The 16742-nt window shown below is 45.7% G+C and overlaps 1 protein-coding gene and 1 pseudogene across 1 annotated transcript; one reads left to right on the top strand and one right to left on the bottom strand.

Moving 5' to 3' along the window:
- Positions 1 to 809: 809 nt before the first annotated feature.
- LOC125756455 (uncharacterized) lies at positions 810 to 4147 on the bottom strand. The gene is made up of 3 exons (XM_049411263.1): positions 4033 to 4147; positions 1543 to 1944; positions 810 to 1090 (listed from the first exon to the last, which is right to left on the bottom strand). Exons 1-3 carry the CDS (start codon positions 4145 to 4147, stop codon positions 810 to 812), a joined length of 798 nt encoding a protein of 265 aa, XP_049267220.1.
- An 8340-nt stretch (positions 4148 to 12487) lies between these two features.
- On the top strand, positions 12488 to 14925 carry LOC125756456 (uncharacterized; annotated as a pseudogene).
- The last annotated feature ends 1817 nt before the right edge of the window (positions 14926 to 16742 follow it).

Genomic DNA, 16742 nt, shown 5'->3' on the forward strand with positions numbered 1-16742 from the left:
GGCCACAATAAAATAACACTTTGCGTTCATTTTTTGCTCATAGAACATTTATTGCACCTGTGGCACGCAATCTTGTTCACATGTAAAAAGAAATGAACAAAATACTTTAGAGTTCGGCTGCATAAATAGCAGTAGCGCTGTTTGCAATGGTGTATTGCGAAGCATGTGCAAGCAACACAGCTGCTTTTTTTGCATTGATTCATCATAAAATGTACCCCAACAAACCGGGGAATGTCACACAGAGATGTACGTTGGTATGATTTTAAAGTTAATTTGCAAGGCTGTGTAAATACTGGACGCAGTAGCCTGGTCACCTAATTCCACCTTGCGAGTGCAAATGTGCCACTTTTGATGAACCATGAAACGAAAAAGCAGTACTGTTACGCAATTTATTAGGCGCTAAAACTGGCCTTAGAGTCAAATAAACGAAAACTATGAGGACATAAATACAATGGAAAAAATTGGCATAATATACTCTACACCTTCCGTCGGGACAGCTTCGCGCGCTTAGCAGTTTGCTTTAAAATAAGTAATGTGCATGTGCGGCAAATTACGGGCTCCTTTGCTTCAAGTTTTCAAGCAAAGAAGGTGGCTGCAAGTCAAAATACTCTGAAACCTGGCTGCCGCACATACATGTGTGGCAGTTAGCCAGAATTGTGGCAGCTTTGTACATTTGGGCTAACTGCTGCCATAAAAGCTTCTGATATTTTTTTTAAATCCAGAAACGCAAATTCGCCAACAATGAAGTGCCATGACTCAAGAGGCATTGTTGCAGGGGTGATAGCACTCTGATAATGCCTGTGCAAGTACTACACAGTGTAATACTTTTTTTCTGTAAACGAAAAACCTTCCTCGTCTGCATCATGTCGTCTTTCGGGGTAAGGCCCATCCAGTTGGCAAATAATGCCGTTCGGGCACATGACATACTGATATTTTACACAGTGGCATCTCTTGTGCCCCGAGTAGTACTGTTCTTGGTTTCGTTTCGATCTGCAATTAGGTCGAGCCGTTCCGTCGATGAACGCCCAACAGTTGCGAAGAGGCGCTTCTTTCCTTGCCACAGCCTGCAGAAAAATAAGTGCGAAAAGGGCTTTTCAATTTGCTTCCTCTGCATTCACAAGCTATACATTTTCTAACAAATCTGTAGCTCACATAACGTGTGTCGATATGGCTAAAAATTGCTGTTCTAAAATATGCAAGGTCATCTAGGCACTGCCATTTTGAAAATTTTAGATTTACTGACTTGCCGCTTTCGGTATCGATTCTGTAATCGTTAAGGGACACGCCTTTTTCACACGAAACACGACAAGTTCCTATTCGGTCGTGTTTTTAAGCTGTGCTAAACAGGACACGGGAACAACAGACTACGAACCAGACACTGTGTTTATGAAACAATGTTTTCGTATGTAAATGTTACATTAGATTAGTCCACAGGATATGTGAGACACTGCAACTGCGCTTTTCGGCTCGATTTCAATTAGTACTGTGTTAATAAAATGTGTCAAAGTAAACTTACTTCTGCAAGCGTACCGAGGTAGCGGCGCGACAACCAACTGCTGTTGTTGCAGTCGTCCAGCAGATGACCAAAGTTACTGGTAATGTGGCAAAACATTTTTGAGGCCACAGAAGACATGACGGAGGCATGCAGACCAAAAATTTTCTCCAAATCGCACCATCTGCTTGGGTAGGCGACGCGTCGAAGAGTAAGGCACAAAGCAGCTTGCCCAGAAACAGTCACATTCTGTGCACTGACCACTGCTTGTGGCAATAAAAGAGCACTTGCTAGTTCGCCTAAATCTTCTTTCTCGAACCTGAACTGCAGCTTAAAAAGTTCAACGTCAATCCGTTCAATGTCCAGGAGGCCGTGGCGGGACCGGTACCTGAACAGCTCCCTTTCGCTTTTGCGCCTCGTTTCGTATTCGAGGTCGTCGAAATAGCTGCCTCCTATCAGCAGTCGTCGTTCCTCATTGCTTAGCAGAATATCATCTATTTCTCCCCAAGACAAAACCGACAATCTTGTAAATGCGTGACCAACTAGTGAACAATTCGACGTGACTATTCACGTGCACAATGGGTAACTGTGTCGACTTCGTGGCTGCACGGCCGCGCTAGAAGAGAGACGCGGCGCACGAATTGCACGCCGACCCCTCCCGGAGATTCGCTCGCTGGATTTCAAGCAAGACGGACGTGCCTACCGCGATGTCCTGGATTACTCCTCGTACCTCTCGCTGACCGGTGCCCCGTGACGGACTCCTCGCCCGCTATGCCGTGCGCCGCTCATCGTCGGGGCCCTCGCCGCTTCGCCGATGTTGTGCATCGAGCCTCTGGCTGTGTTTCGCGGACCCGTCCCTGAACTCCCGTGACCGTTTCCACATCTTTCCTGTCCTCTTTTCTCTTCGTTGGATGGATGGCTCTCTCACTTTTCTCTCTAATTTCCTACAATTCTTTTATTCCCTCCTTACCCCCACCCCTACAGGGCGCTTAGCCGTGTCGCAGAAGCAGACAGAAATTAGCGCCCTTTTCCTTTCCCCAAGAACAACACCCCTCCCGGCCGAGGTGGTGGTTTCAGAAGCTGGCGTATGGCGACGCTGAGTAACACGCAGCTCTAGGGTGCCTTGATGCGCGTTTTGGGCGCACACATCGAGGCACACTACGCAGCTCTAGGGACGCAGCTCCAGCGAGGGCAACGCCGGAATACACTTTTCATCTTTTGCGTCCGTCGAACTATAGACGTTCAGTGAGACGCGCTTCGCAACGTACGCATGATCTCGCGCATTGCGGACGCCCAATCTGTCTAATGTCACGGGCGGAGAAGGACAACGAACGACGACGACGAAGTGCTGAGCGGAACGAGCTTGGATTGCGGCAGCGTTGTACCACGGCCGCTACTTATGTAGCGGCCGTGGTTGTACGCTTTTGCTGTCAAATATACCCTGCGTATATGGTTTCTTGCCCGTAACAATATGAAGGTATTTGGAGAACGCACGAAGTTCGAACCCAACAATGACTGCGCTTGTGCAAATATTAATTGGTATCAAATGCCGTTAACGCACTGACGAGAAACGCTTGATATTGTACGGTTGGTGGCCGCGCCCAAAGTAAGACTATTACTTGCCAAAACAACGAAGAAATAATTGTTGGCTGTAGTTGCTCATCTTAAACTTGAGCAGGATAAATGCTCCAGCGATTTCTTCCAAGCTGCTTCTGTGGCGTCCGCAGTTAGCTTTTATGCATATTATGTGCATCCTTCAACAAGCCTAACTGGACTGGTCCGAGAAGGGATATGACGTCCGATGTTTCGTATAGGCACTTGAGAACATTGACATTGGACAAGTGTTTATCTTCGATTGCACGTCGTTCGCGTCCATCTATGGCCAGAAAATTCTTATCGCATGGAAAAGATAATGCGTTATGCAAACTAACAACATTTTTCTACTTCGAATGTTGCAGGCAGTTTCTTTCCTCCCATAGTTTTCTATAGTATAAGTTTGCGCAGAAGTATCACCTCTACTGAAAGTCACCCGTAGGAGACTATCAAATGCTCCCGTCGTACTTGCAAAGCACGAAAAAGTTTTCAAAGTGATAAGCAAGTATATTTGGCTGGAATAAGTGCCCTAAAATTATTGCCAAAGTTTTCAAGCCTTGAACACTGCTGGCCACTAATTCAGCGAACAACGTTAGCTGTGGTCGCAGCGCTATGCATGGTCCCTATGGTGAAGAGTGAAAAAAAAAATAAACTGCAGAAATATCGTTATTGATAAAGTTAATATGTCACCTCTGTCAGACGCTTGAGTGCCGTGACCAAGGAATTCCACCCTGTCCCTGCGTGGGGAATCGAGTCTTTTGCGCAGAGTGCCTTCAGACGCTCAGTCCACAAGGATGAGCGTCTGAAGACGTTTGCCGTGGAATTAATTAGCTCCAAAAGCTCTTTTGCGTGTTCGTCTTCGCGCAGGCCTGCGTTCACTGCGAGTTGAAGCGTGTGAGCGGCGCGTCTCACTCTGTGAAACGAGGTCAAAGACGTCATTTCCTGACTGGACCCCTGAAAAGGTTCTTCATTTTGAGCGGCCTCGTCACACTCGTCTTCATCAGGAGGCACCTCTTGCCAATCTTCGTCGAAGTGGTCCGCCATATTGAATGCCTCGGTCATATTTGCGGCGTTGTCACAAACCGCGGTTCCCACCTAAGCTTCCTTCACACCGCGCGACCGCAATTCTGCCAAAAATGTCTCTCCGATGTTCTGACCCGTATGGCGGCCTTCAGTGTGCCTAAACGACACGGTGTGGAGTTCCATCTTCCAGTCTTTAACAAACTGCACTCCGATGCCGATGATGGACTCGCGAATGCGGCTAGACCAGATGTCCGCAATGAAATGCAGGCTGTCATTAGGGGCTTTAGACAGAGTTTCATTCAGGTGCAGCAGCGCGAATTTTGTGGCCAGGGACTCGAACTTTCGCGCAACTGTTCTTGGCGATGGCGGGGTGAGTTCTGGCTTCAAGAACTCCTTTCGTCACGGAGAGAGGAAGGCCATCTAGGGCAACCATTTCAGTGACGTATCGTGTGAACGATTTCTGCAGGTTCTCAGAAGCCGGTAATTTCTTGGTTGTTCCTATGAATCTTCCAACAGCGCAATCTAAGGTCATTTGGCGCTTGGCTTGACTTTCGTGATAGGCTTTCTTGTGGACCAGCTGGAAAAATATCGTAAATTACGAACAATTGATGAGCACATAACGTATCAAAGTAGCGAAATAAGGGGCACCACTATAGACTATAACCCGGCAGCCTATACTATACACGCACATGTAAATGCTTGGGCGGCTGACTTCAGTACCACGTTAATTGATAGTTAATTATTACTGACTAGTTAGACGTCCAGTACATTACTTGCTAATTATATGGAATCAACTTCGAATAAACACTGAGTTTAACACGGATTTTAAGATGCACACCATAAGACTCCGAGGAAAATGCACTGTTATTCCAGTTTTGACGTCGTTTTGCGTACTGGGGTACAGAAGCAACCATAAAACACCCACGTATTGCCGGAGCACACTTTCTAGATGGATATCTCGAAATTTAGTCATCCTAACATAGTTGAATTCAGTGGTTACAGTTTCGGTATTGCAATATACAGCGCATTTCAGCTAAGAAGCACCAAGTTTTAAAAAATGAAAAATAGGCGCTACACGTCTCCAATTAGCGCAGTATTGTTCTGAACCATATAGAGCACGTCAGAATATTTCTTTTTTCCCAATCCGCCAAGCTCAGCAACTAACGAAGATTCCATGTCAAAGTACAAGTCGGAGGCACACATCCCAACTCCGGCGAAACAAGAGAGTTTTAGAATTGGGGACCCAAGGAGCTAGAGGACCCAAGAAAGTCGCGTCCCGCCAGGGCGCATGCGCAGAACGCAAGCCGCTCTCGGACTCTTGCACTCGCGTTGTCTCAAGACCCTGTAGCGCCCTCCTCTCGGCAGCGAACAAAACTTAGGAGAGCGCACGACCTTAAAGGGACACTAGAGGCAAATATTAAGTCGACGTTGATTGTTGAAATAGCCGTCCAGAAACCTCGTAGTGCTACTTTTATGCCAAGGAAGTGCTTATTTTGAAATAAAATCACGTTTTAGTGGTCCGCATCGCGTTAGCGCACTTCAAGTCACCCGCCTGAAAGCGGTATTTCGCACGTCACTGTTGCCGTGCCCAACGTTGCCCGCCTTGACTGTGCGGCGGCGTGCACTGGCGGCGTGCACCATTCGGGCATCCGGCAACATCACATGCATGCGGTATTTTGTCGAACTTTCTGTCAGAGCGACTTTCACGAGCGTGCAAAACACACGCGGCAGTACGCGATACCGAAACTACCACTGAGACGCGACCGCGTGAGCGAAGCAGGGCACCGGGCGCAGCGCAATTGGGCGAAAACGGAACTTTTGAACCATGCGTGCCGTTCCCCATGCATCACCAAAGAGGTTCTTTTTTCCATGAATCAAACAGAAACGAACAAGCAGCAGTTTATTACGTCTCTTGACGCACGGAAGGTTCTTTTTTTATTGCAGCTAGTTTGATTACTAGTGATTAATTGTATTCAGACTCTCCGACGTCATCGGGATCACTTCCAAAATGTCCCACTCGTGGCGCTCATCGTGTGATATATTTAGCTTAATTTCTCGGTAAGTAGGATACTACTGTTGGTAATGCTGCCGTTTTAGACGTTGTCATACATTGAGCTTTCACTCTGACATAAACTGTTACTTGCCTTTAGTGTCCCGTTAAGAGAATAAAATGAAGACGGCGCTTGGCAGTGGCACGTGAAGCCACGGCTCGCGTCCCTGCTGGCGTCGATTCTGGTCACGGTGTAAGATATATACAGTGATTCTGGTTCAGCCGTCTCGTTCCTTCCCTCACGAACGTAGAAGAGCAAAAGTGTTCCCACTAGCTTGCGCCATCGGGAGCCACGGGGCGCTCTGCCTTTTCCCTGGCCGACTGACCACGAGTGGCGTGGCGCTACAATCCAAAAATCGATAACTAGCGTGGGTAGCCCGCGATACGACGCAAACGCAGCGCGGGCTACGATTCAGCATGGCCTGCATCTCGCATAATTTTAATTTCGCCACGTGTGGCGTCTCATGCGTATCATCCAACGCCGCGTGCCTTTGTACTCTGCCGTTATTATCCTAGAGAACGAACGGCGCATAGTGTCATTGTCTAAGGCAGCGCGCTGCGGAGCGAGGTGTCGCAGGTTCTAATTCCCCGGTCGCGCGCTTGGAAAAATTTTTCTTCCGAATTATTTTTATTTGAGGTTTGTATGTATATATACATACATATACATATACAGGACATGACGGCGACGCCGAGAGTTTCCATGTAATTGCTATCGCGATTAAAATATTCTGACGTGATCTATATGGCTCAGAACAATAATGCGCTAATTGGAGACACGTGGCGCCTATGTTTAATATTTTTAAATCCTCGGTGATTCTTAGCGGAAACACTCTGTATGAGGCAATGTCAAAACGTGAGATAATTAATCAACGTTAGTCAATCAATTTTCTGCGGACGTTTGTGCACAGGCAGGAGAAACCTGCCGGCGCGCAATCTCGGAGCCCATGTCCCAACTATCACGCAGCGCGGTTAAAAAAATGGGCACGGCGGTACGCGAAGCAAGCCTACTACATATTCTTCCTAGTAAACTGGAGTAGCCAGCGCTAATCTTTTTCGTTGATGGGTTTAATTAATTCTGCACAAGTATATTTATAACTCGATAATTACTCCCGTAACAGCAGCGCTGCTTATACGAAGGACGATCTTGTTTAGGCCTAACAGTTTATTGTAGGAAATTTCTTCTCACAAGCGATTGCCCTCTCGTCTGTGATAAACAGGCGCTTGAAATACAGTGCGAACAGGCGCAAAAAAAATGCTCCGACTGAAGGCTATGGGCCATCCAGCAAGCCCGCGAGGCGGCGAAGAGGCAAGACCTCGACGTCCCCACGTGGGAGGCCTAGGCCAAGGAACTTAAATTGCTGGTTGATAATAAAGTTTATTCCTCCTCCTCCTCCGACTGAAGGGTCTACACTTTGCAGTCCGGTCTGCTTGCGTGAACCAGCAAGTTCGTGCCTCGGATGCGAGAGCCTCTTTTTGAGGCGCCTTCCCCTCACATACCGCTTCTGCGGACAATGAGCTTCGAGGTAAAGTGTGGGATTGGGCTAGTTGGTATTCCAATATTAAACCATTCCAAATTTTCCAACCATTCCGAAACATTCCAAATTTTTGCGCTGAGCAGTTTAATAATGAGCTTCGCCCTGCTAGCGCCGCATAACCACGAGCGCTGGGTAACCCAAGACAGCACGCATATACCACGCAGGATACACGTGTCGTCCATAAGCGGACCAGAACACAGGCGAAGCAAACAGCGTGGGCTTGAAAGCTTAGATGTTCATATACGGAGCCGATTCCAATGCCTTTTCATGCGAACTCTTCTCGGCAACTGGGCAGAGTTGAACATTGGCCATGCGGAGATCCCAGGCGCATCACTGAAGAGCAGTATAACCGAAGCCAGAACACGACAAGCGGGATACGCGTGTCGTCTTGCGGCGGCGCCAATTCGGCACGCCCAATAAACAAAGCGGACAAACTGCCGCGGTGTTAAGATTCGTTTGCTCGCTCCCGCGGTGTCAGGCAAACACTTTTTTCTTACACCGTGGGAGTCTTTTTCTTGCACCGTACTCGATCGCTAGCAAGCAGTCCTTGTGACGCAGGAGGAAACGCCAGCCCGTCTTGCCGCCACTCCAACGTGCGGTCTACCTTACAGGACATGGCGTTAATTGCCTCAGTATGTCGCAGAAAAAGTCCATTGCCGACTTTTTTTCGACTTCGTGCAAGCGGGCCAAGCAAAAAGGCGTCCCCCCCCCCCCCCCCCCGAGCTTTCTGCTTCAACAACCGAAGACTCAGAGACGCTCCAAGAACAAGAAAATTCTGCTCAGTGCTCCGTTTCGATTTCACTTGAAGAGGCTGTGTGTAGCACCGCTTCTGGCGACGCTTGCCCGTCCTCGCCGATGCACATGAACAGCGAATGTGACGAGCTTTCCGCATCGCGGGCAGCAAGGGATGAACCTGATTCTGCGACCGAATTCACCGCCTCTGTGGATGCCGACCACGCAGGCCAGTTGGACATTTCGAAATTCAAGGCCTGCAGAGCAACCCACACAGGCAATACTGAACCCATTTCCATCTAAGAATTACGGCAAATTGAGCAGGATCTTCAACTCGGACTGGTATCGCCTATTTCCTTGGTTGGAGTACAGCGCGCGGGCTGACGCAGCTTTCTGTTACCCTTGCAGAATGTTTTCAATGAGAAGTCTGCATTTGTCAATGGTGGATACAGTAATTGGAAAAAAGCCCTAGAAAAAGACGCTGGTTTCAGAAAGGGGGAAAATCACTCGCGCATAAGACTTGCCAGGGGTTTCCTACACGCAGACCAAGTCGTAGATGAGATTGACTGCCGTTCAAGGAATCGCTCAGAGGGGCCACGATGAAGGTGCCACAAGTGAAAACAAGGGAAACTTCGTTGAGCTCTTGAACTTGTTTGCTAAATATGACGAAATTGTAGCAAAGAAATTGAAGGGTGGAGCAGCGAACGCCAAGTATGTTCATCATTCCATACAAGACCAGATTCTCGAAATACTCAGCCACATCACATTAACAAGTATAAAGGAAGATATAAAAAGCTCCCAGTGGCTTCGCACTTATAGTCGATGAAACCAAGGACCTAAGCAAGACGGAACAATTATCAGTTGTAGTAAGGTACTACGTCAGTGGGACTAGAGCACAGCACGGGCCCGGGCTGACCCGAAAGCCCGGGCCGGGCCGTCCGAAGCGTTTTCCGGCGGGTCCGGGCTGGGCTCGGGCTTGAAAGTGTGGGCCTGGACCGGACCGGGCTCGGGCCCGCTCATTAGAAGGTGTAAGTCGGGCCTTCGAGCACACGCGAACGTTATGCATTGCATGGTCTAAGGCATTCTGCACCAAGCTGAAGTGACACGTGCAAAGAGCTGGCTTTTAGTAAAGCTTAGCAAAGAAAATAGAAAAACAGTTGAATTTCTATTTTTTTCTTTTCCACAAAAACGAACATGGCTTCCGCGTGAGGAAAAATGAATTATACAATAAACGCCAGGCCTGCGCGGAAAGCGCCGCACCGGCATAGCGAAAGCTGGAAGAGCGGCATTTCTAGAGCCCGTTATAAACTCTTTTGCGGCTACTAATACAAATACATTAGCAAAACACCCACTACGCCACAAATAATAATTTTTTGGAAGTTGGGAAGCACCCACCACGACATTATTCGTTATTCTGCGGAGAAGCGAGGTTCCATCTGTAAGGCATTATGAGCAGTTTCGTGATGCGACGGTTGATGACGATGAAGAATTATGGCTGATCCCTTTGTAATGGGTTGGAAACTTTAAACGACCCACTAGTTACGTAATTCATATTGAGTGACGCCCGGTCGTTATTTAACTGTCCCACCACGCTTTATAACATACGTTAACCAGAGAAACGGAGAGCGAGAGAGAGAGAGAGAGAGAGAGAGAGAGAGGGAGTTAACTTTATTGAGAGCCTGAGGAAATGGATCATGTCAGCCTTATGGGCTTCCTTGGCAACCAATAGAAGTGCACTTGCGAAGAACCCACTACGCTATAAATCATCATAATTTTTGTGAAATAGGGAAGCAGCCACTATGCAATTTTTCGTCATTCTGCGGAGAACCGTGGTACTCGCTAAACACCTGTAAGGCATTATGTGCGCTTTGTTGATGCTGTGGCTGATGACGATGAAGAATTATCGCAGAGCTCTTTGTAGTGGGTTGGAAGCATTCAACAACCCACTCGTTGCGCAATTCGCGTTGTGTGACGCCCGGTTACAGAATTCACATTTGTGTGACGCCTGGTTGTTATTTTACTCTTCGACCACACTACATTACATATGTTAATGTGGTTTCTTCCCGACATGAAGCCTGTATAGGGTCTTTTTGCAACGCAGTTTCAAGCACCGGCATGGCTCTGACGTAGAACACTGGGCTCCCATGCAGGTTCGAACCTCGTTCCATCCTGGAATATTTTGCTTATTTCCTTTTTTTTCTTATTTCGTGTGATAGCGGTTACAGACACCGGCGGCGGACAACTACGGTGCCAAAAACGGCCGTTGAAATGATCTCATAACAGCTTTCGCTGTAAAAACCGCTCTACAAGCAATTTCCCCGTTACCATTTTTGCGATTGCACTCGGTACTATTAGATTATTATAACGTTACTGCTAATAATAATATTATCTGGGGTTTAACGTCCCAAAACCAAGATATGATTATGAGAGACGCCGTAGTGGAGAGCTCCGGAAATTTCGAGCTCCTGGGGTTCTTTAACGTGTACCTAAATCTAAGTACACGGGGCCTCAAACACTTTCGCCTCCATCGAAAATGCAGCCGCCGCGGCCGAGATTCGATTCCGCGACCTTCGGGCCAGCAGTCGAGCGCCATAACCACTAGACCACCGTGGCGGGGCATAACGATACTGCTAAGGGTATATATTTATACTGGTTCGTTTATGTTATGCTGTATGCTTATGAATTGACCTGTATATATATATATATATATATATATATATATATATATATATATATATATATATATATATATATATATATATATATATATATATTCGTATGCTAGATGACCTGATAGGACAAAATCGTACGATCAAGGTAAATACGTGTGCACGAGCGTAAAAATAACAACACTAACAATGGGCCAGATCACGGTTGTTCCCACGGGAGGAATAAAGATTTCGGTCTTTTATTTGAGGTTGACACATACGGTGCAATCTGTAAGTAAACAAAGATATTTGATGCTCGCGTCCTTCGTTGCGCCTATAGAGGTGTAGACCGACTTATATGTGGCTATCCTTCTGGTCGAATTGCTGATGTCAAGGCGTGTGTAAGCTTTAAATCACCTTCGAAGCGTCATATTAATTTTTGCTTGGGCAGTGAGGGAATTAAAGGGACATAACTTGTCACAGACATCGCAAGTGTCTTGCTCGAGGCGCACACCTGAACCATCTCAAGGCGATTAACAATGTTAGAATATGAACGATTTATATCTCATCTGCTTTGGTGGCTGTTCACCATATAAAGCGTTAACGTTTTTTATCTTGCTGCAACAAATGATTAATGAGGAGCCTTTTTTAAAAAACTGTGTAATTAATATTTCAAACGCGAGTGTAGAAAAGAGCATTACAGAAAACGTCCCGGGTTTGCTTCTATCCGCTTTCTCATGTGTGTTGTACACGTTTAAATAAATTTTGTTGATGTTTTATTTTCACTATACTGTTATTGTAATGACTTGCCATGTGCTTATAGGCAACATTTCATCTACATTCCTTGGTATTACGTGCCAAAACCAGTATATTATTAGGAGGCCGTAGTGGGGACCGGATTAATTTCGACCACCTGGAGTTCTCTAACGTGCACCTAAAGACAAGTACACGGGTGCTCTTCCATTTGGCCCCCATCAAAATGCGGCCGCTGTGGCCGCGGGGATCGCGCCCACGTCCTAGGACTTAACAGCCTAATCGCTGAGCTACCACCGCGAGCAAAGCAACATTTCGATACATGCACACACCGAATTTTCCGTCTGATTGCCCGCTACAAAGCGCCAGGCATCATTAATATTAATCAGCAACATATCCTCCAGCGGGCACGGGCCGGGCCTGGTCATGAACACGCGCGCCCTGGATAAGTTTAGTAATGAACGCCCGAGCTGGGCTCGGGCTTCATAAAGCGGGCCCGTGCAGTGCTCTAAGTGGTACTGCTTTTGAGCGGTTGCTTGGATTCCGCAACGCTGAGCAATTGGATGCAAGGTCGCTCCTGAGCTACGTAAAGGAAACGTTGAATCGCTGCAGCATTGATCCTCAGCTTTGCATTGCTCAAGCATATGATGGTGCGAGTGCCATGAGCGGTACCTCAAGGGGCGTCCAGGCGCTGTTCGGGCAGGAAGTGCCGCAGGCAGTGTACGTACGCACGTTGCATCAGGGCTTAGTCTCCCTTCATTGGAGGGGGGCCCTCATAAAGCGGCGCGGCAAGATATATATATATATATATATATATATATATATATATATATATATATATATATATATATATATATATATATAAACATATATATATATATATATATATATACACGGAGGATTTCTAGATATATCGCTCAAGATCCACTTTCGCGGTAGTATAATCAAATTTTGGGCAAAAATGTCATAGTATTAAACCTATGAAAATGCATTATTTCCAGTGGATGTTGGCCGGGAATAAAAGCAAGAACGGATTAGGCTGAGAAACATATTATGCAGAATTGCATCAACGATATTACACTGTGTGTGTGTATATATATATATATATATATATATATATATATATATATATATATATATATATATATATATATATATATATATATATATATATATATATATATGCTATAGATTAAGCGTTAAGAGAGGTGTTTGCAATGATCACAGTGCAGTGTGAAGCCAACTATCTCTAGAACTGAACAAAAAATGCTTTCGAATGCTATACAAATACATATGTTATTCCGAATATATTCCGGTCATTTATTCAACGTATCAATCCAATGACGCATTAAAATAAATTATTTTGGGAGCGATTTTTCAAAAATAACTCGGGATGTGACGGCTTAAAGATATGAGAGCTCAAAGTAAGTAACATTAGTTGACTCACTGGATTCAGAACCGCAGGCACGACAATGCTACATTTTATTTTCACTACCACTTGCCTAATAAAGTAAGCAAAATACATGCGTCTTTGCAATTACAGCAGACTTGTCATGCACAATAAAAGAATGAAAACTGAGTGGCAAACTAAGCAGACCAAGGTGAACCATTACTGATTCGCGAGCAGGTAGCTTCACACTCAGGTGGCTCATGAAACAGTATGCCGTGCCAAGACGCTCTGTCGAACAGGGTGGTGACCCATGGTTTCAGGAGGCGTTGCCCATGGTGTTCAGTGTATTAGTGAATTGCATTCAGCAGTACGACGATACCTGTTTTCTTCTGTTTTGCTGACATCCCGTCAATGAAACATTCGCGATTAAATCATTATTCGGAAAATTGCAGCAGTATAATCTCCCCGCACAAAGCACTACTGCCAAAAAATACAACTCCAGCATTTGTCAAATGGGTGCCGCAGTGCCACCGTCGGACTGCCGAGGGGGGGCCGGGCCCCTCCTTGAAAAATTGAGAAGGGGCCGGGCCCCCCCCTGACTTTAAGCCCTGCGTTGCATGAACGCACCGCCTCAATCTTGTCATCGTGCGTGATGTCTGCAAGGCGATAAAACAGGTGAGGGATTTTTTCTCTCTTTTGGAATGCCTCTATGTCTTCCTAAGTGAATCTACCGTTCACTCCATGTACGTAGATGTGCAAAAAAGGTTGTCTTTGTCAGTGACAGAGCTGCAGCGTCTCAGCGATACACGATGGGCCTGCCAGATAGCGGCTTGCAGAGCTGCAATGAAAAGCTTTCCTGAAATCCTTGTATGTCTCGCCGAAGTCATCGCTACAAACGGCAGGCGGGCAAAGGAAGCAAGGGGTCTGCTTGAGCAAATGAACTGCTCGGATCTCTTCCATTTAAGCCTATTTACCAATGTACTTGGCCGCCTTGAGGTTCTTTCGGACCCATTGCAAAGTAGAGACTGCGATCTTAGTCAGGCATGCATCATGGCAGGCACAGTCATTGACGAGTTCTCCGAAATGAGGAATTAGCACAGCGCATTTGACACTGTGTGGGCGCAAACCTGCAGTATTTCTGAGGAGAACGGGGTGCCCCAAAGGGAAAAGCAGAGAACGAAGCGCCTTCCGCTACATTTGGAGCAGTTTGTATTGAGTGAAGGACGGCCGGTTGAAGAAGAGTCTCCAAATCCAAAGGAAACATTCAGAGTCAAAGTACTCTGCAGAGTCAGCACCCTCCACCCCCAGAGTGAGAATTTTATGGACATATCCTTACTCAAGCCTTTCGCTGAGCACTATGCATGCGAAATCGACAGCGTTGAAGTTGAGTGCAAGTTGGTAATAAAACTTGAGCGCATCGAAGCCGAAAGGAAGATAGAAACGTTGATGCAATCGGTCTTGGGAGAGTATAAGCTAGCCTTCCACGAACTGCACAAGCTAGGTGTTATCGCTGTGACGATACCGGCGTGCTCATCATCTTGCGAGCGCACATTCTTCGCAGCAAGATGACCAAGAACCGCCTGAGCGACCTAGCTGTGCTTGCAGTCGAACGATCTTTTGCCAATAAGATAGATCTTCAGCGTGTTGTTGACATGTTCGATGCTGCGCACAGTAATTACTGTGTGCAGCACAGATGCTGCGCGGAGTAAACTATTATGCCGGCATAATGAAACCCTGTTGTACCTTAGCGGTGCATTCATGGGAAAATTGTTGGGGCATGGGTATGTAGGAGTGAAACCTATACCGGTATCAGAACACCCGCTTCACCATCGATTAATCCCAGTCGTGTTTTTTTCGTGCTGTCACAGCGCAGGCGTTGGTACCTGTGGTAGTGATAATAATAATAATAATATCTCAAGCTTAACGTCCCAAAACCACGATATGATTATGAGAGACGCCGTAGTGGAGGGCTCCGGAAATTTGGACCACCTGGGCTTCTTTAACATGCACCTAAATCTAAGTACACGGGCCTCAAACATTTTCGCCTCCATCGAAAATGCAGCCGCCGCGGCCGAGATTCGATCCCGCGACCTTCGGATCAGCAGTCGAGCGCCATAACCACAAAAAAAAAACAAAAAAAAGAACGAGCTTTGTACTGCACTTGTGCTGGTTGGTTCCATGACATCCAGTAGAAAACAGCGCTCAAAAGACGGGACGAAGTACAGCGCCGTGGTTTGCGTCTGTCCTTCGCCCAGTCTTTTTTTACCCTGTTTGCTACTGGGATACCATTATAGAACAGTTTGCTTCATCGAAAGCAAGAAAAAAAATACGTGCTGCTTTAGTTTTTACGTAGCGTCCCAGTGATAGTCTTTTTTATATATGTGTTATTAATAACCAAATGATGTAGATAAAGTGTTTAAATATAAATAACGCATTTTTCTTGACAACAATTGTTCACGATCAACTTTAGCACTGGCGTCACAAAAGACAATAATACGCGACAACGAGGAGACAACAGGGTTTGCCGGAACGAGTTTTTGAACGCACCATTGATTAAAAAAAAAATGTAGGCATAGTATGCACATTTGCTGTACGCAATAAATAATTTTGAACAACACATTCCGTGGGTGATGCAGCAAAAAAGGACAAGAGCTGTGCCTACTTGGTCGTTCTCTTCTGTTTGTGATTTACGAACTTTTCGTGTCAAGCGAGACGACAGCGGGCGAGGTCCATTTCTTCTTTCATTTTTTTTTCTTACCTTGTGGACTGCTGGTGTATCGTAAGATGCATGGATGTGCGAGGCGGTCCACTGTAGTGAACAATAAATTAAGAAATCGCTCATTCGCTTGCCCAAAACAGCCAGATGGTTTTGCGCATAGATAATAATAAAAATAACAACAACAATAACAACAATAATATTAGTAATAATAATAATAATAATAATAATAATAATAATAATAATAATAATAATAATAATAATAATAATAATAATAATAATAATAATAATAATAATAATAATAATAATCAATCAATCATTTATTTAACGTGCCCAGGAACAACCGTGAGGTCTTTGTGCAGGCGCACGCAAAAAAAAAACAATAAAAATAAACAATACAATACAGACAGTCTTCAGAAATAAAAAGAGCAAAAACACGTAGACAAAGAGAAATGAACACAAAAGGGGAGGAGTAAAATAAGACAACACGAAATATTGACGGGGAATAAAAAATTAGATTGCATATATACAACTATGTGGAAAGACTGAGAAGGGAAGACTTTGTACATTGTGCCACACTATGCAAAGCTCGGATAAAAACAACGATTGTGGGCTATGAATAACGTCAAGATCAAGAAAATTAACATTATAGAGACTTTGTATTCTGTGAACGGTAGAGTGTTGGAAGAAGCAGGCGGGCACATGAAACGGTCTGTTCTCTCTGGTTAACTTACGCGGAATTCGAAAATTTACACAATGGAGAAGTACAGAGCAGGATATGATACCGTGGACTAGCTTGTAAAGAAATAA

The sequence above is a fragment of the Rhipicephalus sanguineus genome, chromosome 11 (genome assembly GCF_013339695.2).
Source record: "Rhipicephalus sanguineus isolate Rsan-2018 chromosome 11, BIME_Rsan_1.4, whole genome shotgun sequence".
Taxonomy (NCBI): domain Eukaryota; kingdom Metazoa; phylum Arthropoda; class Arachnida; order Ixodida; family Ixodidae; genus Rhipicephalus; species Rhipicephalus sanguineus.